This window comes from Trachypithecus francoisi, unplaced genomic scaffold (assembly GCF_009764315.1).
Source record: "Trachypithecus francoisi isolate TF-2019V2 unplaced genomic scaffold, Tfra_2.0 Lachesis_group10, whole genome shotgun sequence".
NCBI lineage: Eukaryota > Metazoa > Chordata > Mammalia > Primates > Cercopithecidae > Trachypithecus > Trachypithecus francoisi.
The window spans coordinates 18,188,191-18,215,720 of record NW_022681455.1 but is presented as its reverse complement, the minus strand read 5'-3'; the positions used below and the strand labels follow the sequence as shown (position 1 = coordinate 18,215,720).

Below are 27,530 nucleotides of genomic sequence, written 5' to 3'. Positions count from 1 at the left end.
GAACTAGAAAGACATGATAGTTCACCAGTCCAAGCCCCCTCATTTGATTGAATCCAGTGTTAATTTCATGTTACTGTGAGATTAACAATTCGGTGAGTCATTGATCAGGTAGGACTATTTTATCAAATTATCCTTGCAATGTACTTTTCATGTCAAAGCACAATCGTATCTTTTTTAAAAGTTGCATTGTTAGACACTCTAAAATGTTTCTGCATAGGTGACTTTATAAGAAGCATGACAGAAACAAAAAAGGGATATGAGAATCGTTGTCCTACCAAGCTTAACAAATCAGTTATTTTTCCTCAACCTTTATTTTGTCCTTGCCCATGTAATACAAATATTTGCTGTTATATAATTTTGTGTTTTGCTTTTCTTCCGCTTATATTTTGTCATGCTACATATAGTCATAGTCATAGTTTTCGCATTTATAATTTTAATAATCGAATATATTCTCTGGAATTTTTAACCATTTCTATATTTTTAGGCCTTACAATTGTTTCTATTAGAGATTACAAATAAGGGCATCTTCATGAAACATTTTAGTGTCCTTTGCTTGCTAGTTGAAAGGCATTTCTTCGCATGATTGCCAGCACAAAAATACATCTTTGCAATTGTGTGATAACATGAACTATTCTTTTACATTAAAGTGAAGCTAAAAGTTGATAATTTCCGTATTTAAGTACGAGAGACGACATGGCAAAAATGATTTTGTGTGGGCAGTAGTAACAAGATAGGTGGTATTCAAACCTGAGTGTACATCAGAAGCACCTGGAGGGCCCCACCCTGACAGGTTCTGATTTGGTAGGTCTAGGGTGGAGCCTGGGAATGTGCATTTCTTTTTTTTTTTTTTTGAAGTGGAGTCTCACTCTGTTGCCCAGGCTGGAGTGCAGTGGCACCATCTCAGCTCACTGCAAGCTCTGCCTCCTGGGTTTACGCCATTCTCCTGCCTCAGCCTCCCGAGTAGCTGGGACTACAGGCGCCTGCTACTGTGCCCGGCTAGTTTTTTTAATTTTTAGTAGAGACAGAGTTTCACCATGTTAGCCAGGATGATCTCTATCTCCTGACCTCATGATCCACCCACCTTAGCCTCCCAAAGTGCTGGGATTACAGGTGTGAGCCACTGCACCTGGCCTTTTTTTTTTTTTTTTTTTTTTTGCTGTTTTTTGCTGTTTTTTGAGCTGGAGTCTCGCTCTGTTGCCAAGGCTAAAGTGCAGCTCACTGCAGCCTCCACCTCCCAGATTCAAGCAATTCTTCTGCCTCAGCCTCCTGAGTAGCTGGGATTACAGGTACCCGCCACCACACCTGCTAACTTTTTTTTTTTTTTTTTTTTTGTATTTTTAGTAGAGACAGGGTTTCACCGTGTTGGCCAGGCTGGTCTCAAACTCCTGACCTCAAGTGATCTGCCCGCCTCTTCCTCCCAAAGTGCTGGGATTACAGGTGTGAACCACTGCGCCCAGCTGGGAATGTGCTTTCTAACAAGTTCCCAGGTGATGGCTGATGCTGGTAGCTCAGGACCAAGCTTTGAGAACTGCTAGTCTAGACCAGCACTGTCCAGTAGAATTTTCTGAGATGATGGAAATGTTCTGTACCTTCACTGTCCAATATGACAACCACTAGCCATATATGATCACTGAATGCTTGAAATGTAACTATGATCAAGGAATTTAAACTTAAATTTTATTTTCATTAATTTAAATTTAAGCAGCTACATGTGGCCAGTGTATTGAACAGCATGGATCTGGACTTTGGTTCTCAACCTTGTCTGTACCACAGAATTTCCTGGGATGCTTTAACAATAGATGCCTGGGTCCCAGCGCCAGAGATTCTCACTTAATTGGGCTGTAGTGCACCTTGGACACTAGGATTTTTTTTAAAAAAGCTGGGAGGGTATCTCAGTTACTATTGTTGCTTAACAAACTACTCTAAAACTTAGTGGTCTAGAAAAACCCCAATTTGCTATACTCATGAATTCTGTAGGTTAGGAATCTGAACAGGGCAAAGTAGATATGACTTGTCTTTGCTGCACAGTTCCTGGGGATATAGTCATCCAAAAGTTTGACCTGGTTGAATGCCCAAGACTGTTAACGCACATGGTTGGCTGTTGATTCTCGAGAATGTGTGGCCAAGGTTGAAAACCATTGGTCTAGTATAATAAATTAGGTTCCCGCCAGGTGCAGTGACTCAACCTGTAATCCTAGCACTTTGGGAGGCTGAGGTGGGCAGATCATGAGGTCAGGAGTTTGAGACTAGCCTGGCCAACATGGTGAAACCCCATCTCTACTAAAAATACAAAAAAATTAGCCGGACGTGTTGGCGCGTGCCTGTAATCCCAGCTACTTAGGAGGCTGAGGCAGGAGAATCACTTGAACCCAGGAGGTGGAGGTTGCAGTGAGCTGAGATCACATCACTGCACTCCAGCCTGGGTGACAGAGCGAGACTCCATCTCAAAAAATAAAAATAAAAAACCAGGTTCCTAACATAAGGACTGTCTAAACAGATGTATTTAATTAAAGTGCATCTTGCTATTTGTTTTTACTTGAATTACAGTAGAGGGGAAAGAATTACCTAAGTTATCTAATTGCAGAGTACTTGCCTATCCTTCACCTGATACTGACTTGTTAGAAGACACAGGTTGTTTCTCAGCTTTCTGGTTTGAGAGTTGTGGGCTCCAGTTCCCGGTTTCCAGTCCTGTAATGATGTGGCAATTCCAGCAAAGCCATGGGGACCCCATCCATGCAGAGGCTCTGTTCTGGGCTATGGAGAAGCAGCATGGCACAGTGAACTGTGAGAAGTCTGGGTGCCATCTGGTTCTGCCACCGACTTCGTCTGCTTCTTTGAGATAGCTGTTGATCCTTTTGCAGCTAAGTTTCTGCATCTGTAAAATTGAGGGCTGGACTAGATAGTCTGTAAGGGTTTATTTTCTTTAAGTTGTAATGTTCAGATTGATCCCAACTGTACTTAAATACAGAGTTGAGTTAAATAGAGTAAGTAGGTAACATTTATAGGAGCTGAAATACGTTGCATTTTAATTTACTTCTTGGCCAGGGTGTTAGGTAAACTGAAGAGGACAGGGTCACCATTCTTGGGAGGCTTGGTTTGCACGCAGTAGCTGATAGAGAATGGAAGGTGTCAAATGAAATAAAGCAGCAGCATGAAGTCGTTATCAGCTAGCTGAGAATCCTGGATTCCTTACAGACATTCTACATGCCTCCTTCATTGGCTTGGGTAGTAGCCTTTGCCTGTGTCTACAGAGCATTATAAGAATATCATCTGATTTGAATCTTTTAATTAGTCTTCATCTTATACAGTTGTGTTATTTGTGGGATCCAGTGATTTTTAAGCTGTTCTTAAAGGTATACAGCTGTTTTATGCAACAAGAATATATGTGTGGGAGTGGAGAAATGACATTTATTGTTGATTTAGAACTTCCTTGGGCATTTTGTTTTGTTTCTGAGGATTCTGTTGCAACCCTACCAAACTCCAGTTCATCTCCAATATTTCCTGTCTTCCACTGTGGGATAAACTCAGGTTAGTGTGTCTGTGTCTCTGGTTTATGCCCTTTTCCCCTTTCTTTCAAAAGCAGAGTGGTTATTGATTCTGTGGGGCTCTTCAGGATCTGGTCTGTAGGTTTGTTGAACTGGCTGCTGTTGGAAGAGGCTTGAGGGAAACCTCTGTTTGTAGTTCCCTTAGGGGAAAAAGTTTGGAGCCTTGTTTTTTTCTCTCTCTCTCTCTCAAAGACAAGGAACAGGAAGGAAGCCTTTGAGGAAAGGGAAGCTTTGCTCTTTGCTGTTGGCCCTTTGTATTGTCTTAGGGAGACACTCCCTAGACTGCACACCCACCACAAATGACCATAAATATTTCTGTATCTCAAGCTGGAGCCTCAGGAAAACCAGAAAGCGTAAACGATGAACTGCATAGGCATCCGTTGCGAGTGTTGAAAAGATCTGTCCCGGATTTTGGAAGGGCCACATACAATAAACCGACATGTAGTTTGTTGGACAGATTAACAAGTCTTTAAACATGCTTACGTTCTGTTCTAGGGTTTAATAAAACAAGTCCTCAGAATTGATGCCTTTGGTGTCCACCTATTTTCCCAGCTAAAGAGAGAATGTGTAAAGATTTATAGCTGAACTTGCAGTTGTAATTGGACCTTTGTAATTGTAAGGTTTTTAAATGAAATACCGTTTTTGGTTTTGTTTTGCCTTTTTGCTCTCTACTTCTAATCATACAGTTAATTAAAGTCTAGTATTCACTATACAAATTGTAACAGGGAATGGTTACATTATGACATTGAGAGAGATCCTTAAAATTACTTATTTCAAGGATAATGTGTTGAGTAAAGAGGAAGGAGGATAGTAGTGGGGAAGGTTTATCAAGATAACAGTGTTAAATTTGAGCAGCCGTATCCACTTTTAGCATCTGCTTTTTGAATCTAGACTTACAAAGAGTTGCAGTACAGATAGGTAACATTAGCATGGTAATGTCATTTTACGTTTTTTGGAGCCTTGAAGTATTGTTGGCTTTGATGGAATAGTATTCCTCTTTCTAGGATTACAGCCTAGTCTACATTTTTATGATGAATTATGCATTGGAAATAGTTTTCAAAAATTGCTGGTCTACTGTAATCCTAAAGGACTTTTTTTAAAGTTCTATAGCTAGATTATTATTTAACTAGTTTTTTTCTTTTTTTCCCCCAAGAGTGAATGTTAACTACCCTTGCTCATTGGTTCTCAGACTTAAGGATTTTTAAAAAACAGTAGAAATAAAAATGTGGATAAACAGAGAGTTCCCAACTTCTTTTAAATATGCCAAGTAATCACACTGAAACAAGAGCAAGCCAGGCATGGTGACTCACTCCTGTAGTCCCAACTCTTTGGGAGGCAGAGGTGGGAGAATCGCTTGGGCCCAGGAGCTTGAGACCAGCCTGGGCAACGTGACAAAACCCCATCTCTACAAAAAACAAAAACATTAGCTGGGTGTGGTAGTGCACACCTGTAGTCCCAGCTACTTGCAGGGCTGAAATGGGAGGATCACTTGAACGCAGAAGGTCTAGGCTGCAGTGAGCCATGATTATGCCACTGCACTTTAGCCTGGGCCACAGAGTGAGACCCTGTCTCAAAAAAAAAAGAAAAAGAAAAAGAAAAGCACTACTAAATCTTAATATTTTATTGTAAAATAAAGGTCAGCTTAACACCAGAATAGGAGAAGGGACATAATCTCAGGATGTAAACCTTGGATACATTTAATTTTGTGAAGTCATCACATTCATTATCTCTTTTCCTGGAAATTGATAGAAATACCACCATAGCTCCGTGACCCCTGAACTGTGAAGTGCAGTTAAATGTCCCTGGTGCATGCGATGTCTAACAGAACGTCAACTACTAGAGTTCTCAGAATCTTGGGTCCTTCAGGCCAGATCATACTATGAATCATTAAAGGATATTTTCCTTTAAAAATTGACCAGTCTCTGTTATTTGTATGTAGACTGAATTTTTTTAGTGGTAGGCTACATCTTTGCTTTTGTATTTTGATGTATTGAAATAACTTCACCAATCTTTTTCAAAGTTAGCCGAAATAAAATTGAAATTTGTAAAAGTGTTGTAAATTATTTTGTCTCTGAGCTGCAACTTTTCCCCTGGGAATCTCTTATTTGCCTTTTGCACTGTTTTGATAGATCCCTGTTGAGTATAAATAAGTAGTTTTGTAAAGCACTATCAAGTGTTGTGGCCAAGAGTGTGCTCTTTGGAGACAAACTGCTCAGGTAAATAGATACAAGGCTTTTAAGTGATTATAACCTATGTCTGTTCAGTACTCCTATCTGAGCCTATCACTAACATCCTTAGAAAGAATTCAGTAAGAGGATTAGGGAAAAGGAGGTGCCTGTCATTAACACTCATGGCCAGGCCTATCCAGGATGCAGATACTTAAGTCAAATATTGCATTAAGATTAATAAAGAAAGAAGGGGGTGGGGGAGAAGAGAAAAGGAAAGATAAACAAAAACTACCTGGTAATTGAAGCAGGCAAAGTGCTGGAAGCATGTAACCGATCTGAAATCTATTTACGTTCACACTGTCATTGGATCTCCTCTCTCAGCATACTGATATATATATAATTTTTGTATTTTTAGTAGAGACAGGGTTTCACCACGCTGACCAGGCTAGTCTCAAACTCCTGGCCTCAAGTAATCTGCCACCTTGGCCTCCCAAAGTGTTGGGATTATAGGTTTGAGTCACCATGCTCGGCCTGCTTTTATGTATTTCTATACACAGAAACTTAAATTGAATAAATGGATCGAAAACTGTTCTAAGAAAGCATGCATCAATCCCTTATTTAAGAAAACACAAATACATATATAGGCGTTTAGGTTTGTGTGGCATATTTTAAAAGTTTTTAAAAGAAAATAATAAATTCAAAGGAAATTAGAATGTTTCTGTTAAATATCCTAAATATAGTCTCTAAATTTTAGTGGATCAGTAAATGAATGCCAAAAACCAAAAGATTTCCAAAGTAAACATTTCTGGGGTAAAATATATTCATGTAAGGGATGCCAGGGGACCAGATATGCAAGTAAAAATATATCTCTATTCTGAATTTTAACAGAGAGGCCCTCAAGTTCATCCTTTCCAGGATGGTAAACCCTGGAACAAGAGTCCTCAGCATCAGTATGGGGATAATAAAGTCAGTTGCCTCAGGAAGAAAAATAAAAGTATAGAAACCTAATATTATTGAACACAGTATGTCACTAGCTTCAGCCAATCATTTCCTCAGAAATCATTTATAACTAAGTAGTATTGGCAGTCTATAAATCCCCTATGCTAACTACAGCCTAGTAACCTTATATCCAATTAATATAAATATAGTTACGTAGTACAGCAAACATTTGGTGAGTATATACTGGGTCAAAGATGGCAAAGGACCAGCCCCCAATAACTAGAGTACAAAGCAGAAGATATCACGATTGGAGGTACAGCCTCCAGCCATGTGGTCAAAATCTATTGCTCTGAATAAAGACAGTGACCAGTTCCATGTCCACGAATAATCTATACAAATGGCTTATCATACCCTGTAGACTATCAACTCCTTGTGAGCAGAGCCCCTTGTCTTATTTGTCTTTTGTTTCTTCCCTCTTTCTTGGAGCAGCTAGCATATGCCTTGTGCATAGTAAGTGCCTTGTAGATATTTTATAGTTGAATACAATGAAAGATGTGGATATAGACTTTATAAGAGCTGTGCCTAGGTAGGTGAGTCTGTGGGTGGAGAGTCCTCACGTTGTGTCTGTCACATCACTGGTGGTTATAGTGCTTCTAGTCTGGTCCCTCTGAGACCTCTAATTTCTGCATTAAATTGTTACATAATGATAGCCTTTGTGCTGTCATGTGGCTTCTGGGGGTAATGGGAGTACAAATGTAGCTCTGGACCCTTCCAACTTTGGCTGCCACTGCCTTTGGCTGACAGGCAGAGGCTGTAGCTGCTTAGGACTACATGAGATAAATAATGGTTGATCCAGCCAGGAGGTCACCAGTCTTTGACAAAGTTCACATTTTTAACATTCACTGCACAACCTATATAGCAGCATTAGCTGCAGATTCTATGCAGGTAACTAGTGGAAGAGAATTCCATCCTAGGCAAAGTAGTGAGGTCGGAATGTTTCGTTTCCTATACTGCCAGAGCTATACACCCAAAGGTGGTGTGTGGTCCCAGACTAGATAGGTGGACCCTACACCAACCTGATGTAGTTGGCATTCCTGTGAGTCAGCATGAGAAGTTGTTCCTCCTGTTGTCATAGGGAGGGAGGGCTGGAGTGAAATAATTGAGAGAAAGGAGAGATACTGGTAGATTGCCAGTGCACCTTCCTCCAGCTCCACCTGGAGTGCATTGCCTGTGAATCTGGGAGTGGCAGGGGCTGCTGGCCTGCTTACTCTTCTTTCTCCCGGTGAGTAAGGAGGGATCTCTGGTTGCTTCTCAGTCTCTGGTTCCTAATTGGCCATTGGGTTGGTGCTGCATCTTCCACTTACCCTTGTGGCAGTTTTCAACATTTTTTTGTTCCCCACTGCAGCACACGTGTCAAATAATACGCCTAAGTTTGCCAGTCCCCTAGGGTTTCTCAGCATTGTGGGCAACTCTCAGCATGCCGTCCAAAAATGTACATTGGAATGGAGGTCATGTGAAAATGGCAGTCTACAGGGGATAGCTTTGAACCTGTTTTTATTTATATTTTTAAATAAGCCATTTGCAGGCTTTATTAAGCATTTATCAAGACCTTTACAGACTTTATTAAGCTTTTACAGACTTATTTAATGAGCACCTTATTGACAAGTTTCTTGTGGTCCGTCTCACAGTGATTGTCAAACATCAGCAGGTCCTGGTCCCATGGTTGAGGTTTCTTGGTTCAGAAATAAGAGCAGGAAGGCAGGCGGCTCAGTGGCTGCGCAGCTGAGAGCAGGAGGGAACCTAACACTGCAGGTCTTCCCTTTGGGGGGTAAAAGATGGGGAGCAACTTATACAAACTTGTTGCTGATAGCAGTCTGTGTATGGGGCAACTCATGACTATGGAGATGAATAACCGAGCATCTCTGCTCCTGACACCTGCAGTCTTCCAGAAAGGCTTCAGATAGTTTTCTCTGCCTTAGAGGAGTTTAGTTTTCCATCCTTGAGTGATTGAGCATAAGATGAGTTCTCTCTTTCTTTATTCATATCATAAGAACTTTGTTTTTAATATAACTTTTTTTCTAATTATAAATGTGATGCCCATTCACTGTTGAACACTTTGAAAATATAAGATATTAGAGATAAAATACAGTTTACTCACTCTTTTAACATGGTGATGCATTTTGCTTTTTCTGTGCTTGGTAGTTTATACCATAGTGAATAACTACTGAGTTTTTACGATTATGAAAACACAGTAATTGCATATTGCCTCGAGGCACTAGCACTATCTAAAAATTTACAGCACTAGGTTCAGCTGAGTGTTTAGTCCAAGTCAAAGTTCTGTCCGGTTGAAATTTTCTGTTTTGCTTTATCTTTAACATTTTCCTTCACCAAAGTTTTTCTCTCCTCGGATTACTTTTCCCCTGAGAAAGTGCTTAATACCAAAAGGGAACAGAGTGTCTACTAAATCAAGTTAGGTGTTGCTGGAATATTTGGAATTTTCTTTCCTTAATTAAGGAAGCAGCATTAGGAGCATGAGCTCTGGAGTCCAGACTCCCTCAGCCAGTCTTGGCACCTGCACTTCCCAGCTGGGTGATTTTGGGCGTGCTGCTTAACCTCACTGTGCTTTAATTTCCAACTTCAGGTAAAATAGGTAATGCACTTGGAGTATTTATAGCAAATACTCAAAAAGTGTTAGATATTTTTCTTAGTGTGTGTTATTATTGTTCATGCAGTGGTAAGAATCATAAGACAGAAGGATGAAGCTGAAGTAGTGAGACACATAATGATGTTAAGAATAAAAACACTTTTTGATACATTTCTCAAAATTATCTGATGGGAAGGATGTGGTCAAGTGAATCCATACTGATCCATGTTGAAACCATCAAGCACTGTGTTGTGTTGGGATTAGATCTGGGAGACGCTCTATATTTATTCACCCCTCCTTTCTTGTTAATGCTCAGATTGTCATACTCGACCAGTAAAAGTTTTCTAAATAGTGGGTTTTTTTTTTTCATTATTCTTCAGAACTTGTGAAAGAATCCTGCCTACTCACTGTCAAAAACAAAACAAAACAAAAGGCCAGAGTCTTGAAAACTTACTGTTTCAAGATATGAAATCCCTTTAGGGGAAAAGGACATTAGAGACAAATTCTAATGGGTATACTAGGGTATTCTCATGGGTACTAAGGTTGCTATGTTAAACTACTTTAGAGATGAAAATAAAAAATGACACATACATACATATGCACATACTTTTTATGAGTTGACTTTGACAGTTTTCATTTTAGCCTTACTTTTGGTTTGTTTGTTTTGAGACAGAGTCTCTGTCACTCGGGCTGGAGTGCAGTGGCACAATCTTTGCTCACTGCAACCTTTGCCTCCTGGGTTCAAGCAATTCTTATGCCTCAACCTCCCCAGTAGCTGGAATTACAGGCACACACCATCACGCCCAGCTAATTTTTGTATTTTTAGTAGAGATGGGATTTGGCCATGTTGGCCAGGCTGGTCTCAAATTCCTGACCTCAAGTGAACTTCTGTCCTCAAGTGATCCGCCTGCCTCAGCCTCCCAGAGTGCTGGGATTACAGGCGTGAACTACCGTGCTCGACCCCATTTTAGCCTTACTGTTATCCAACCACCTACCTATTTGAGAAATAAGATTGTCCATCTTTTTAATTTTACAAGCAAATAATTTGATGAGCTTGTGGTTATTCCTTAATCTAAAATTATGTCTAAAGGTAATATGTTATCTATCATCAAGAAGACAAACATAAAATAACAAAGTCAAGATCAACCCTGTTAATAAAGCTACTGGATAAGTAATGAGATTTAACATGACACATATCTTTATTGCTATGCTCTGGAAACATCTCACTAATGAAGCACCGTTAAATTGCATTGTTTTGAGTCACTTGTAATAATTTATTTTCCTTCCTGCTGCTAAAAAGAGAATGGAACTTTTGACTCATTAAAAGCTATGTGAAATTTTGTAAGGATTAGAGAACCATTTCTGTGTGTGAACTCTGAGTTTCTCTCAATCATTTTTGAAATATTTGTTATTAAAATGGTCTGTAGAGGATTTGAATCATATACAACAAAAGCCTTATTCATCTCTACCTATGATATTTCATATTTGAATACTATTCTTAGTAGAGTTTTAGATGGTTTGTATGGCTAGTCTTGGTGGAAACAACCCTTATTTATCACCTAAGTAAATTTGCGGACAGAACATAGCTAAAGATGACACATGATTAGAATAGCTAAACATGATACCAAGAACAATTAGAGAAAATGAATCCAGACTTCTTGGAAAGCTTGTAAACTTTTCATTTGGGACACGTGTTTCCTTTGATGTTTAAAATCCTGGCCTGGCGCAGTCACTCATGCCTTAATCTCAGCATTTTGGGAGGCCAAGGTAGGCAGATCACTTGAGGCCAGGAGTTTGAGACTACCCTGGCCAACATGGTGAAACCCCATCTCTACTTTAAAAACATAAAATAAAAAAGGCCAGGCACGGTGGCTCACGCCTGTAATCGCAGCACTTTGGGAGGCTGAGGTGGGCAGATCACGACGTCAGGAGTTCGAAACCATCCTGGGTAACACGGGTAAACCCCGTCTCTACTAAAGCTACAAAAAAATTAGCCAGGCATGGAGAATGGCGGGAACCCGGGAGGCGGAGCTTGCAGTGAGCCGAGATCACGGCAGTGCACTCCAGTCTGGGCAACAGAGCGAGACTACGTCTAAAAAAAAAAAAAAGCTGGGTGGCAGGTGCCTGTAATCCTGCTACTTGGGAGGCTGAGGCAGGAGAATCACTTGAACCCAGGAGGCAGAGGTTGCAGTGAGCCGAGATCACATCACTACGCTCCAATCTGGCGACAGAGCAAGACTAAGTCTCAAAAAAAGCAAGCCAAAACAACAAAAAACCCCACAAAACTTTTAGAATTCTAACACCATTGACCTGAGTTTTCTGGGATAAAATCAAGACAACTGTGAAGCTCTACTGACCTAAGCCCATGAAAACTTTGCCAGACTAGTATCATTTCTGTCCAATTTTATCTGTTATTTAAAAAAAAAACCCTTTAAGCTTCTATCTTTCTGTTTGAGAAAGCAGCATTGGTGCATGCTCATTTTGATAGGATTCCACCTACACTTTCTTCCTCACTGACATTTTCTGCTGTTTTTATAAAGTAGATAACACTGACTTTTCTACTGATTTTGATAAATTTGATTTACTTACATTTTATCCAATGATTGGGTTTAGTATTTAGTTTTTGCTTTTTTAATATATATATATTTGAGGGCAGTAGAGAATAAAGAACAGTTACTTGATGTCAACCTTTGAGAACCACAGACAAGATTTATTACAACATCCTTTTAGGCCAGTGAATGTTCACAGCTTGTAAAAAGTAGAAACTTGGGCTTTTCTGATTATCATTTGCGTTTTTCAAGGGTGTTTTATAAGAATTAGGGCAATGGCTATGATATGAGCTGCTAAAAAAGAAGGAAGAGAGTTAATGGAGTTGATTTACTCTAAACTGAAGAATTAGTTCTTGGATAATATACTTTAAAATTAACCTTATAGAAGGGTGTGGGTGTATATGGGTGTGGATGTTCAGAGACAGGGTCTCACTTTGTCACCCAGGCTGGAGTGCAGTGGTGTGATCACAGTTCACTGTAACCATGAACCTCCTGGAATCAAGCTGTCCTCCTGCCTGAGACTTCCAAAGTGCTGGGATTACAAGCATGAGACACTGTGCCTGGCTGAGGTATACATTTATCTACATTAAAATGCACCCATTTTAAGGGTATACTTTCTTGAGTTTTTACAATTGCATATGCCTGATCCACCATCACCATTAAGATGGAGAACGTATTGGCCAGGCATGGTGGCTCACGTCTATAATCCCAACACTTTGGGAGGCTGAGGCGGGCAGATCACGAGGTCAGGAGTTTGAAACCAGGTTGGCCAACGTGGTGAAACCCCGTCTCTACTAAAAATGCAAAAATTAGCCGGGCGTGATGGCTCGTGCCTGTAATCCCAGCTACTCGGTAGCCTGAGGCAGGTGAATCGTTGGAACCCGGGAGGCGGAGGTTGTAAGTGAGCTGAGATCACACATTGCACTCTAGCCTGGGCAACAGAGCAAGACTCTGTCTCAAAAAGAAAAAAAAAAGATATAGAACATACCTATCCTACAAATCTCTTGGGGCCCTTTTGTGGTCATCAGTAATGTGTTTTTTCATATTGTAAGACCTTATCTATCCATGTTACTTCACATGCCACTCTTTTGTTTTTGAGATGGAGTTTTGCTCTTGTTGCCCAGGCTAGAGTGCAGTGGCATGGTCTTGGCTCACTGCAGCCTCTCCCTCCCGGGTTCAAACGATTCTCCTGCCTCAGCCTCCCGAATAGCTGGAATTATAGGTGCTCACCACCATGCCCAGGTAATTTTTATATTTTTAGTAAAGACGGAGCTTCGCCATGTTGGCCAGGCTGGTCTCGAACTCCTGATTTCAGGTGATCCGCCCACCTCGGCCTCCCAAAGTGCTGGGATTACAGGCATGAGCCACCGCACCCAGCCTTTCACGTGACATCTTACTCCCTCACCTCACTTCCATTGGTCACAACATTTAAAGGGAGGCAAAATTATTTGATGACTAGACCTGCTGATTATGTAATTATAATCATATGGGATAAACAGTTATCTTTATGCACTTTAAGTTTACAGTGTAGTGGGAGAGGGGACAGACAGATCTGCAGTCTGAAGGGCTGAATCAGATGCATCTGAGTAAGAAACTTTAGGGCTGGAGTCAAGCATGAGGAAGATTCCAATTAAATGGAAAGGTGTAGATTGGCTGTGTTACACTTCCAGTGTATGGAAGCTCAGAGGAAAGAGAGAGAGAGAGAGAGAGAGAGAGAGAGGACCGCAGGAATTTGTCTGGCTGGAGTAGATATAACAGAAGTACTCTGTGGCTGAGCTGCCTCTGGGTGCCTGTGGATGTTGTCCAGACTCAGCCCTACTTGCACACAGCCCCCACACCAGCATCAGCTGTTCCTGAGGGCAGGGCCGGTACAGATGGTTGTATCCTGCCCCACCCTCATTCTAGTGGAGCCTCTCTGGCTGCTGCCTCTTCCTGGCTGTGCTCATCTCTGTGGTCCGTGTCCTCTGCTCCCTCCATTGCCACTTGCCTGCACAAATTTTCTCCTCACTTTGCTTTTTTAACAGTCTCCCTTATGACTTATTGCTGCTTCTCCTAAGCCTTTGCAGCAAAAGCTTGACCTTTTATGGACGTTTCAAGCCTGTTCTTTAATTTATTACCATATATTTTTTTTCTTTATTTTTTGAGATGGAGTCTCTGTCGTCCAGGCTGGAGTGCAGTGGCACAATCTCAGCTCACTGCAACCTCCACCTCCTGGGTTCAAGTAGTTCTCTTGCCTCAGCCTCCAGAGTAGCTGGGATTACAGGCACGTCCCACCACACCCATCTAATTTTTGTATTTTTAGTAGAGATGGGTTTCACCATGTTGGCCAGATTGGTCTCAAACTCCTGACCTCACGTGATCCACCCGCCTTGGCCTCCTGAAGTACTGGGATTACAGGCATGAACCACCACTCCCAGCCTATTACCATATTTTCAATGCACCTAAAGTACCTTCAATTATAAGACACATTGGTATGTAGGTGCCACATAAAAGAAAGAAAAACCGTTGCCAGTTGAACTGTTAAACCGTGATTGTCAAATGTATCCCAATTCTGAAATATTAAGATGTGAAAAATAGACAATATTGCCAACCAAACACGAAGCACCCCAGAACAGAGGAACACGGGGCTTAGAGGAGAATAAGAGAAGAATTTGAAACTAGAGATAAGACCTCTAGTGTGCGCTGCAGTCTATGTAGTTGCTGGAGGGGGACGTCGTATTTGGCTGGAGGATCCTGGAAGCCCATGCAAACAGGAAAATAACTGTTGTACAATTGTATATAAGAAGAAAGCAAGCTAGTTGCTCAAAAAGAATATAACTATTCTATTTACTAAGCCCTGGGTGAAGTATCTTTCTGTCCTTTTAGTGTTATTTAGAGAACAGTATCTTCAATAACATCTCTACCAGTCACTGGGCTGTTTTGTTTAATGCCGAATTTATGGTGGTCAGTTGGTAAAATCTTAAAAGTGCAGTTTGACTCTACGTGGTTCAGCCTAATTCGGGGAGAATATAAAGGGCTTAAAATATGCTTGGTGCTTGTTGGGCCAATTTTGTGGTGGTTTCAGGTCCCTTTCATGCTGGGACATGATTTATCGCATATCTTAATAACTTACTTATTATCCCACATCAGTTGCTACCTTCCACCTTTGTAATCCCAGCTCGTTTCCAGATCCCCTTACCAACCCACACTAGCGAAGTCCACCTCCTTGCCAAGTTCAGATCTCATTAAGCTGCGCATCCCAGTTTCCACTTTAGTATTTTCTCCAGTCTGAAATGCTCTTTTAGCCTCCTCTCTGCAAACTCATGTTCATTGATTCATTTTGGGTGTTTCAGCATACATCTTCCTTTAAGAATCTTTCTCTGACCCTTGGCTTAACATTAAGCCCCTGTAACATTATGTAGATAATTTTAACCGTATTTTTATGAACTTGTTAATCTGCTGTTTAATACTTTTTTAAACTGAAAGATGCTACGCTTCTTGAAAGGAGGCTTAGTTTCTCATGCTTTGGATCTTGAAAGGTGTCTAGTGCAGTGTTCGGTACTCAATTCATACTGAAAAACAATGAAAGAATGAATGATATGTTATACTGTGAATTCACTCCTTGATGATGAAGTCAGTAGGGGCTTCTTCCCAGCTCATTTCACTTTTACTTTGCTGTTTCTCCTGCACTACTGTATGATAGACACTACAATTCCTTACGTTCCTTTATTCTGCTGGGAATACACCTCTAAGGAATGACATATAAAAGTATTTCTCAAACATTTAAAACCCATGGTCCCTTTGGATCAACTTAAAAATCTCACCTCCTCCTGAAAGATGATGCTCTCGATATATTCCCTGGGTAAAGGACGGAGCTGCCCTGTACCCCCACCCCAACTATAATTGATATAAGATGATTCTCTTTGGGTAGTAGTATTGAAGGTTATTACTCCAAAATGGTCACTGATTTGTTAGCCAGGCTGATCACATTCATAAATGCATAGTTAACATATAGAAAGAAATACCTATTTGTGGGGAGAGTTTGCTTAGCAAAAACATCTTGGTTTTAAAGTTTAGCACTGTTATTTTTAGTTAAAGTTCATTTGTTAAGTTCAGTCAACAAACATTGGTGCCCAGAGGCTGGTCCATTAGTGTTTCCAGTTAAAGCAAAATCCAAAATTATTTTTTATACTCTCTCTCTTTTTCCTGCTCTTAAAGAATGTTTACTTTTTTTAGTTACTAAAGACTGATTTTCCCATTGACTCATACCCTTTTTTTTATGATTTTACCTTGTTGGCAGGTTTTAACTCCTAAAATTTCTCCATGGGTTGAGGAATCACAAATGCCATTCAAAATGAATGCATGATAAACCTTTTCTAGACTTCAGCCACCGTTTGGGAGGACATGTTAATTGGTGAGAACTGAGATTTTTTTTTTTTTTTTTTGAGATGGCGTTTCACTCTTATTGCCCAGGCTGGAGCGGAATGGCCCGATCTTGGCTCACTGCCAACTTTGCCTCCTGGGTTCAAGCGATTCTGCTGCCAGCCTCCTGAGTAGCTAGGATTACAGGCATGCGCCAGCATGCCTGGCTAATTTTGTATTTTTAGTAAAGACAGGGTTTCTACATGTGGGTCCGTCTGGTCTCAAACTCTTGACTTCAGGTGATCCGCCGGCCTTGGCCTCCCAAAGTGCTGGAATTACAGGTGTAAGCCACCACGCCCAGCCAAACTGAGAGCTTTTAATTGAATAAGGAAAACTACCATTAGATGTCCCTGACTTTCATGTTTATTTTGGGTTAATGTGGAGGTTTAAGAAATATAATTAAATAATCCTGCCTCAAGAGGAGTACTCTCTACTTGTTGATACAGAAGGTGTTGAGATCATTTTATTTTAGAGCTGTTTACACTGACTGTCTGTTTCTATCCAGTTTATTTTTCTAAGAATACATTCTTTCCTCTGCTGCTTTCCAGCCCTTGACTCTTATGTATTCCTACAGAGAAACATCTGGTATTCTGAGAACTTTATTTTTGGTGGCAATGGAATATTTTATAAAACTCTTTTTTTTGTTGTTTTTTGCATTGCATCTCCGAAACATAATGTAGTATAAGTAATAAAGAGTAATTTGCAAATGTACTTAAAATACATGGCTTTGTATTGGCGTGGCTATTTTTCATGCAGGCTCTATAACATAGCTGAGGCTGTCTCTAGAAGCTCTTATGAAACTTCAGGCATGATGTCAGTTTTGCTTGTCGTTGTATACCTAGCACTGAGTAAACAATGAATGAATGATGTGTGTAGCTCCTTAAACAGTGACCTGTATATGACTTACAGTAATTTTTTTTTATTTAGAGATAAACAACACAGCCTGGGCAAGATAGTGAGACCCCATCTCTACAAAATATAAATAAAAAAAAAAAATTAGCCTGGCACGGTGGCTACTTGGGAGGCTACTTGGGAGCTACTTGGGAGACTGAGGCAGGAGGATTGCTTGAGCCTGGGAGATAGCGGTGGCAGTGAGCTGTGATTGTACTACTGCACTCTAGCCTGGGCACAGAGAGACCCTGTCTCAAAAAAAAAAAAAAAAAAAAAGAAAAAGACACACAAATGTTAGCATTGTCAACATGGTTTTATAATTGGATTTTTATGTGTTGAATAAGATAAGTAGTAGATGAAAATCAGTTTTGCATTTAGATGAATAAAACACCTTGACAATGGATTAGATGGAGTAAATGGAATTAAAGTATAAGAATAAATCATGTAGTTGAAATATCACATTGTATATTCAAGGTGAAGATGAAGAAATGGAATAAAACTGTCAAATTTGAAACATGAGGATAGTTGATAAAAGAAGTAAACTGCTGTTAGAATATCTATTGTTGTAGTCTTTGCGTCTCAAAATTCAAATAACAGCTGTACTACATCTATAGAGAATAGTTTTTACTATATATAGCTTCTAACGAATGTTATAAACCACAGACTGTGTGTTTGCCTATTTATAGATATTTTACTTAGCAATTTCAGTTACTCAGAAGTTTGATGTATCTAACTAGATGTAGTCAGATGTGTGCTGTCCAGAACACCATATGCAAATACAAGTATTCTTAAAAAGCAATTGGGAGGAACGTTTCTGCTGGGAGGAATGGAGAGCCAGAGAATATTTTTTAGGGAAGAGTTTTTGCAAACCCCTTCAGTATCTTTTGGGGAATTTAGGTTGATTTGATGATCATCTAGAGATAGTAGATGAAATTAATGCCACCAAAGACAAATTGCAGTTGATTAGAATGGCTGGTGAGTATTCTTTGGTTAAATCCCTCATTGTGTCTGAGGTGTAATTGTAACTGTGAGTGGCAGCTTAGCAGCTTGTAGAGGCAGGTGTCTATTATATAAGAAGCTTTTTATTTCTGTGTCAGGTTATCAGACTGAAGCTACTTCAAAAGCAGGGTTTGGTGAGAGGTTTTAGAGACATTTCACCATTGAGAATGTTTCCTGTGACTGTTTCCTAGAGGAAGGCTGGTCTAAGACCTCAGGCTGTTCTTTTAAAGTGTTTTGAAAAAGTGTGTGAAGTCATTGTCATGTTAAGCTTTATGACAATTTGAAGAGGAAAAACACCAAACAACTCTATCTGGCTATTAGACACATCATGTCTTTAAATATTGTGATAAGCCTGTGTTTTGGAAAAAACTCAAATTGTGTTTTCCCTCTGCTCTCACACCACAACAATCAACATAGAAGACTTCTGTGGCCAAATGTTTGGGGGTTTCCCCACCAACAAGCAGTGAACACCAGCTGGGTGTCCTCTGATTCAGTTCTGACAGTGTCTACTCAGAGACAGTGTCGGATCCCACAGGTTGAGGGCTCAGTCCCACAAGACTGCCACCCCTATTTTAAACATCAGTCACAAGTCTGGGCTTCTGGAACTTCTGACCGACCAGCTTCAAGTTGGGGTTTCTAGGACCCCCTCTTTGGGTTTGATTAATTAGCTGGAGGGGCTTACAGAACTCAGGGGAGCACTTATATTTACCAGTTTATTATGAAGGTTATCTTAAAGGATACAAATAAACAGCCTGATGAAGAGATACACAGGGCGAGGTCTGCAAGGGTCCCTAGCACAGGAGCTCTGTCCCTGTGGAGATGGGGTACCCCACCCTCCCAGCATGTGGATGAGTTCTTTTCCACTGTCCTGTCTGCTGCCTCCACGTGCTGAGTGATCTGGAAACTCTCCAAACCTTGTCCTTGTGGGTTTTTATGGAGGCCTTGTTATATAGGCATGATTGAATATGGATGGTGTAAAAAAGTCATTGGGGCCTGGTGCGATGGCTCACACCTGTAATCCCTGCACTTTGGGAGGCCAGGGCGGGCAGATCACTTGAGGTCAGGAGTTTGAGACCAGCGTGGCCAACATGGTGAAACTCTTGTACTAAAAATACAAGAAATTAGCCAGGCATGGTAGTGGGTACCTGTAATCCCAGCTACTTGGGAGACTGAGGCAGGAGAATCGCTTGAACCTGTGAGGCAAGGTTGCAGTGAGCCGGGATTGCACCACTGTGCTCCAGCCTGGGCTACAGAGTGAGACTCTGTCAAAAAAAAAAAAAAAGAAAAAAAATGTGATTGGACAGAAAGGTTGTGATCTCATACTAATAGACTGACTGGGGAAACTTAGCAAGGCCTGTCTATTCAGTTCCTTCTTGGCCTCTATGCTATGCAGCATTTCTTCCTCCAGAGTATAGATCAGAACCCTCTCTGAAATGAGGATTTTTTTGACCACAACCAGATTAGAGGACAGGAGAAGGTCAGCAAGAGAGAATCTATTCCCTGAGGCCTCCTCCTGAGACCTAAAGTGCCCCAATATTATAGCAAAAGACTGTAACATGGGGTATGGGAGTTATGAGCCAGGAACCATGGACAAAAACCAATATATGTCTATCACCATAATATCGCAACCTAACATTGCCTTTGCTGCTTAGGCATAACTTGCCTCCCTACCTAGACAGTAAATCTCTTGCATATTGGGTTTGTTTCTATCTTGGTTGCTTTTGCAGTGCTAGGCGCAAAGTACATGATGGACAAGACTGCTAATTAGGGAGGACCACGAACAGGTGGCACTTGGCTGCATGGTTGATGGTCTTTGAAAAAGTGTGCACGTGCTGCATTTTTCTGGACCTTCTTTGTAATGGACCTATTGTTGAGTGTAATAACAGAGCAGTAGTTAAAGGCACAGACTCTGGAGCCAGACTGAAAGTAAATCCTAGCCTTTTCACTTATTACTGTGTGATCCTGGATGAGTTACCTGTCCTCTCCATGCCTCAACTTCCTCATTTGTAAATGAGGATGATAGTACCTGCATCTTATGTATGTAAGGGTTAAATGAGTTAACACTTGATGAATCCTTAGTACGGAGCCAGGCACTGTGAAGTCCGTTGCTTTGCTTGCTGTTCACACTCAAAATGCTTGACTGTAGATTTAAAGCAGTGTTAATAGACTTTTTAAAAATTGTGCTTATGATCTGGAAAATATGGCAGTCTTTTCAGGCAAACCTGTGTATAAGAATGGCAGTCACTATTAGTGGCATTACCTGTAAATATAAAAGACAGTGGTTGATGGGATGAATACATTTGCATGTATTTAGGCAAAAATGTAGATGTGTGAACACAAGTTGGCATGAATTAACTGTAGAGGTTAATGCATGGAAACAGACTACATTGAATTGGTGCAGTCTTATCCTGAGACTCTGAAAGGAGTTACAGAAAATAGGAAATTGCCAGCTTATAGACTTAGTATACAGTTTTCTTTGCTTTAAATAAACCATGACTTTGTCTTCAGTATTATCTTATCCAACAACCAAATCATTAAGATTAGTTGCATTGCTGTTCTTTTTTTTTTTTTTTTTTTTTGAGACGGAGTCTCGCTCTGTCGCCCAGGCTGGAGTGCAGTGGCCGGATCTCAGCTCACTGCAAGCTCCGCCTCCCGGGTTTACGCCATTCTCTCGCCTCAGCCTCCCGAGTAGCTGGGACTACAGGCGCCCGCCATCTCGCCCGGCTAATTTTTTGTATATTTTAGTAGAGACGGGGTTTCACCGTGTTAGCCAGGATGGTCTCGATCTCCTGACCTCGTGATCCGCCCGTCTCGGCCTCCCAAAGTGCTGGGATTACAGGCTTGAGCCACCGCGCCCGGCGCATTGCTGTTCTTAAATAAGACACATTTAAAACCAGAAATGGCTACTTTTTGTATTACATCCAATATAGTGAATGTACATTGTCTTATGGGCACAGGAAAAGCACTTGTTCAAATATATTTGTGGAAATTATAAGGAAGATTTTATTTACTGTATATGTAATTTGTTTGGTCAAATATCCAGATTGGTGTGAAGGGAAAAGTCTACGTGAAACTTTGCCCTATCAGTTACTCAAGTGAGCATTTCACAAATGAAAGAAGGCGGAGTGGGTGTTAAATGAATGGTAGAATAGAGTTTGTTACTGTTATGTTTAAATCAAACCGGTAGAAACCCACGTTCTTGGTTCTAGTCCTGGCTTTGCTACTAACAGAAGGATCTGGAGTAACTTTAACACCTGTGGAAACTAGTCTCGGTTTGTACATCAAGGGGATTAGACCGGATCAGCTCTCATATTCAGTGATTCTGAATGTAAAGACTTGTATAATAATACTTGTAGGTCAGGTGCCGTGGCTCACATCTGTAAGCTCAGCACTTCAGGAGGCGGAGGCAGGAGGATCACTTGAACCCATGAATTCAAGACCAGCCTGCGCACCAGCATTTTTTGTAGAGAGATATTCCATCTCTACAAAAAAAAATTTTTTTAATGAGCCTAGTGTGGTGGCACACACCTGTAATGCCACTGCTTTAGGAGGCCAAGGTGGACGAGTTACTTGAGGCCAGGAGTTTGAGACCCGCTTCGACAACATAGCAAGACCCCGTCTCTTAAAAAAAGTTTTTTAAAAATTAGCCAGTGTGATGCTGTGTGCCTGTGGTCCCAGTTACTCAGGAGTCTAAGGAGGGAGAATCCCTTGAGTCCATGAGTTTGAGGCTGCAGTGAGCTATGGTCGCACCACTGTACTCCAGCCTGGGCAAGAAGAGTGAGAGCCTGTCTCTAGTAACAATATAAACAATAACAAAAAATCCTCGTAAAAATGCATGTAATAGACAATTTAGCTTTGGTTTGTGAAAATTTCTTATAAAGGTAGATATAATATTGAAAAGAATGTAAAATCAGGTTATTAATATGAAAACTAAGAAAAATTTTTCCAGAGAAACATAATATTATACTTTAAATTATGCTGTGTTACATTTACACTTAAAATGTAACACTGCTAGCTTAGTCAGCTGTATTTATTGAGCAGCTATTCTAAGGGTTGAGGGGATTTGTGAAAACCTTCAATCATCTACCCCCTAAAAAGGGGAAGATGTGGTCCTTGAGCTATACGAGTTTAGATGTTGGAAAAATGCTGATCTGATTTTTTTTTTTTTTTTTGAGACAGAGTCTCGCTCTGTCGCCCAGGCTGGAGTGCAGTGGCGTGATCTCGGCTCACCGCAAGCTCCGCTTCCTGGGTTCACGCCATTCTCCTGCCTCAGCCTCTGGAGTAGCTGGGACTACAGGTGCCTGCCACCACGCCCGGCTAATTTTTTTTTTTATTTTTAGTAGAGACGGGGCTTCACCATGTTAGCCAGGATGGTCTCGACCTCCTGACCTCGTGATCCGCCCTCCTCGGCCTCCCAAAGTGAGCCACTGTGCCCAGCCGATTTGGTTGTTTTAAATCCATTTCTAAGAAAAAAAATTTTTTTTTGAGGAATGTGAGCTAAATTTTTTATTTGTTCATTTCTTGCGTTTGAAGTACTCTTCAGTGACATCCGTGGCCTGAGATTCTTTGCCATAGTCCTACTGTACAACTGCACAATTGCAACTAGCCACTTTACGGGGTTTTTCCTTTGTCAGTTTTACAGAAGCCTACCGATTTCCCCTAGTCTCCTGTTGTCATCAGCCTTAATTAGGTTGATTTGGTATTCTGCACGAAGGGCCTGCACCAACTTGATATACACAGGCTCATCATAGTTGGGTGCAAACACACAAAGATGGGCTTGGCGCTTGTCTAAAGCTTTGCCAGCTTTGTGACTTCCAAGTGCTAGGCCATCCTCATGTAAAGCAGTGTTAACATCCATGACACCAGCAGTAGCAGTGCCTTCTTCGGCCATGCCGGTGGTTTACTGGTGATAGAGAATCTTCAACACACCCAAGCCTCTACCTCTGAATTTGATGGAGGCAGAGAAGGAACCCAAGGAATTTTTGTAATTTCCATTACATGACATCTGAGGCTTTAAAGATAATTTTTTTTCCCCTCCTTTTCTCCCTGGTTAAGAGAGGAGAAATAATAAACGGAAAATCTCCTTTCTTCCCTTTTACTGTCTAAGTAATCATTTCTAAAAGTTTGGAGTGTATTCTTTGAGAAAGAGAGAATATGGGTGTGTGTTCAGGCTCTCGTGTATATGTATGGATGCATATGTTTTACATAAATAATATCTATATGAACTGTTCTCTAACCTGCTTTTTTAACTTAACAGAATAACGCCTTCCTTTCCATGTGAATAGATATGTGTCTACCTCATTCTTTTTAATTGCTATATTATATTTTATTATATGGATGAATGATAATTTCTTTGCTTAATCCCCTATTGATGGACATTTAGACTGTTTCCAGTTTTTCACTATAAACAGTGCTCCAGAAAGCATCATTGATATGTTCTTGTCATATCCCTCTTAACCAACTCTCCCCTCCCCTCGTCTTCTCTTCTTCTCCTCTTCCCCTCTTCTCTTTTCTTTTCTTTTCTTTTTTTTCTGGAGATGAAGTCTCGCTCTGTCACCCAGGCTGGAGTGCAGTGGCAGGATCTCTGCTCACTGCAAGCTCCGCCTCCCGGGTTCATGCCATTCTCCTGCCTCAGCCTCCTGAGTAGCTGGGACTATAGGCGCCTGCCACCATGCCTGGCTAATTTTTTGTATTTTTAGTAGAGACAGGGTTTCACCATGTTGGCCAGGATAGTCTCGATCTCCTGACCTTGTGATCCGCCCGCCTTGGCCTCCCAAAGTGCTGGGATTACAGGCAGGCATGAGCCCCCATGCCCAGCTGTTCTTTTCTTACAGAGTCTCTCCCTGTCACTCAGACTGGAGTGCAGTGAGTGGTGTGGTCATAGCTCACTGTAGCCTCAAACTCCTGGGCCCAAGGGATCCTCTGACCTCAGCCTCCTGAATAGCTAAGACTACAGGTGCAAGCACACCGCTAAGCCTTGCTAATTTTTAAATTTTTTATAGTGGCAGAATCTTGCCGTGTTGCCCAGCCTGGTCTCAAACTCCTGGCCTCAAGCGATCCCCCGGCCTTGACCACCCACAGTGTTCGGTTTACAGGCATGAGCCATCACGCTTAGCCAGTTATTTTCTTAATATAAATTAGTTGAAGTGGAAACCTAGGAAAAGACTATGAGCATTTAAATTATAAATATAAATTGCCAAATTGCTTCTACAAAAGTTGTAAATAAAGATATTTTTGGAAGGCTAAAAAAATTCTTTTAAGAAAAAAGATTTTTGTAATGAGGTACCAAATGTCCATCAACTGATGAATGGATAAAGAATATGTGATATATTCATACAGAGGAATTTATAAAATGGAATAAAGTGGTGACATGCCATGTATAATATTGATGAACTTTTTGTAAACATAATACTAAATGAAAGAAGCCAGTCATAAAGACCATGTATTGTATGATTCCATTGATGTGAAACGTCCAGAGCAGGCATATTCGTGGAGACAGAAAGTAGATTGATGGTTGCCTAGGCTTGGGGGAATTGGGGGAAATGGAGAGTGACTGCTAAGAGGTATGGCATTTTTGGGGGGCGTATTGAAAATGTTCTAAAATTAATTGTGGTGGTGGCCACATAAGTCTGTGAATATGCTAAAAATCACTGAATTGTACGCTTTAAGTGAGTAAATTATATGGTATATAAATTATATCTTAAAGCTGTTTTTAAAAAATTGAGGCTGGTCACAGTGGCTCACATCTCTAATGCCAACACTTTGGGAGGCCAAGGCAAGAGGATCACTTGAGCCCAGGATTTCAAGACCAGCCTTTGCAACATGGCAAAACCCCATCTCTACAAAAAAATTTGTTTACAATTAGCTGGGCGTGGTGGCGCATACCTGTGGTCCCAGCTACTCAGGAGACTGAGGCAGGAGGCTCCAGTGAGCTGTTTGAGCTACTGCACGCCAGCCTGGGTGACAGAGCCAGACCCTGTCTCCAAAAAAATAAAAAATAAAAGTGGCGTGAGGTGAGTTGCATCAGACCCCACATATGAATAAATGGATTGTTGGCAAAGTGTTATAAGTACAATTCCTTAGGTGTACTACTAAAGTGGGTTTGTGATAGCCCATATATTTAGTCATTTATGTTCAATAGTGTTATATTCATTTGAGAAATTATTTTAAGAAATTTAAAATTAAGAAAGGTTTAAAAGTCCTTTAGTAATTAGAGATTTTTCTAGGTGGGTGGATACGGTTGTTTCTAAGTATCCCACATATTTAGTCATTTATGTTCAATAGTGTTGTATTCTTTTGAGAAATTATTTTAAGAAATTTAAAATAAAGATTTAAAAAGTTCTTTAGTATTTAGAGATTTTTCTAGTTGGGTGGATAAGGGTTATTTCTAAGTGTCTTTGAGCATTTTTTGTCATATATTTCATTTTTTAGGCATGATTAAAAGTGTATTTGAGGACTCTTAGACACATAAAGATGAATTCCTCAGATTGAGAGATAGTTACTGCTTTTTAATTTTAAGATGCTCAGCTGTTGGATAAATAATGCTTTTGTTAAAATCCTGTGGGGCATTCATCCAACAAATGGGGTATAAGAAAGGAATGTGTGTTTGTGTACATGTTCTCTCTGTTGGTCCTAAAAAGTATAAGAAGGTAAATTTGACCAGTGAAATTCATAATTACAGAGTTTTATTTGGTAATCCATTAATAAATCATTTTCTGAAAGCACATGTCTGTGAGTCATTATATTTTTAATCTTCTGTTCCTCTAACCAAATATATAAAGTTTGCGCTTAGATTTGTGTAAATCCCTCCTGGTTTGTTTGAACTGAATCAGCTTGTTCTCAGCTCTTCTTTTACTTATATATGAGGAAGCAGAGATTTGTAATTTTGTATTTATGGAGATCAACAGGAAAAATCAGATACACTCTGAGACTCTGCCAGATGTAATTTACATTTGAACAAGGATTTACAAAAGAACATGGATTAAGTTAAACAATTAGAGCAGTATGCCACAGACTATATCCTAGGAAAACTATTTGGGTCAGTAGTTTTTGTTTTCAACAGACTCTTGCATTGTGAGTGCCCAGTAAATTGGTTGTAATTAATAATTGTCTCAGTACAAGTCTTTGTTCAGGAATAAGGGAGCTAGCTAAAGTAAGTTTGTGACTGCATTTTGTAGGAAAGATATGTTAGTTAATCAGTGTGTTTTATGAATGTAAAAATCTTTATAATTATTACTTTTAAAACCACCAGTAGTGCATATGTTATCTCTTAACTCTGTTTAGATGACCTATTATTAGTTTGTCATTCTTTAGGCGTAAAAACTCTAGTTGGCGTTCGTTTTCTTATTACTGTATATGCAGTATAATGACTGTGTAGTGCAGGACATTTAAACTGAAGGCAGTGAACCCCCGACATTAAGAGTAAAATCGTGTGTTTGTGTATGCATATACAGTTTCTAAGAGTGAGACTTCATGTCTTTGATCAAAATTTCAAAGGCTTCTGAAACTCTAGAAAATTAAGAACTGGTGACAGGTGTATTTTGTGATGGTGTTTAGAAGTTTGTTTTTCTTTTCCTTTCCTGTCTCCTCCCCTTTACCCTTAAGAGACCTGCACTAACAACTAAATACATTTAGAGACCCCGTATGCAGTTAAGGTCTCCAGACAGTCACAGTTGTTTATATTAAAGTGCTGAAATATATCAGCAGCTACTTATTATTTCTCTAATCACTCAGTAGCCAGAATTAAAATGTTGATGGTGGCTTTAAATCATAGCAGGAAGGCCTTTGTGGTTACTGTAATAAATATTAAACAGAGCCTTCTCCAAAGCCATTGGTCACATGCTTTGTCCCACTAGTAATTAACTTATCAATGAGCTATGGTACACTCTGGTGACTTTTTCCTAAAAGATTTATACTTATGACAAACCAGGGCACGATAAATTTTTCTATGAAAAGTGCCTTTTTGACCCAGAGGAGACTAATGCAAATTCATAATGAGCTATGATGTATAGTGGTTGGCGAGATGGTGTACATTCCCCTCTCATCTGGTCTTATTTTTCTTTAGATCATGTTGTATACTGTACATTTGACATGTGTATTCATATTGAATATAATGTAAGAAAGGCAAAAGGCTGTTTAGTGTTAGTCGAAGAGTATTTATTAGAGTGTGGATTTTGCTTTCAGAGGGCTTATGCTCACTCGCTATTGCATAACGTGTTTATACTATTAATATAAACAAGGAAAAAAGATATTTAGGCCAGGTGCTGTGGCACACGCCTGTAATCTTAGAACTTCGGGAGGCCGAGATGGGTGGATCATTTGAGGTTAGGAGTTTGAGACCAGCCCAGCCAACATAGTGAAACCTGTTTCTACAAAAAATAGAAAAACTAGCCAG

At 40.3% G+C, this 27,530-nt stretch overlaps 1 protein-coding gene and 1 pseudogene across 12 annotated transcripts in view; one reads left to right on the top strand and one right to left on the bottom strand.

Moving 5' to 3' along the window:
* Positions 1–27,530, top strand: part of KIF13A (kinesin family member 13A) — a 238,007-nt gene that overhangs the window by 10,459 nt on the left and 200,018 nt on the right. The window contains exon 3 of one of the 12 annotated variants that reach the window (XM_033216334.1): positions 24,862–25,852. The exons of the other annotated variants lie outside the window; for them this stretch is intronic. Coding sequence (XP_033072225.1) covers positions 24,862–24,928 — 67 coding nt within the window. The 3' untranslated portion in view covers positions 24,929–25,852. Of the gene's footprint in view, positions 1–24,861; positions 25,853–27,530 lie in introns of those variants that run through there. 12 annotated transcript variants of the gene reach the window in all.
* LOC117086770 lies at positions 22,651–23,027 on the bottom strand (annotated as a pseudogene).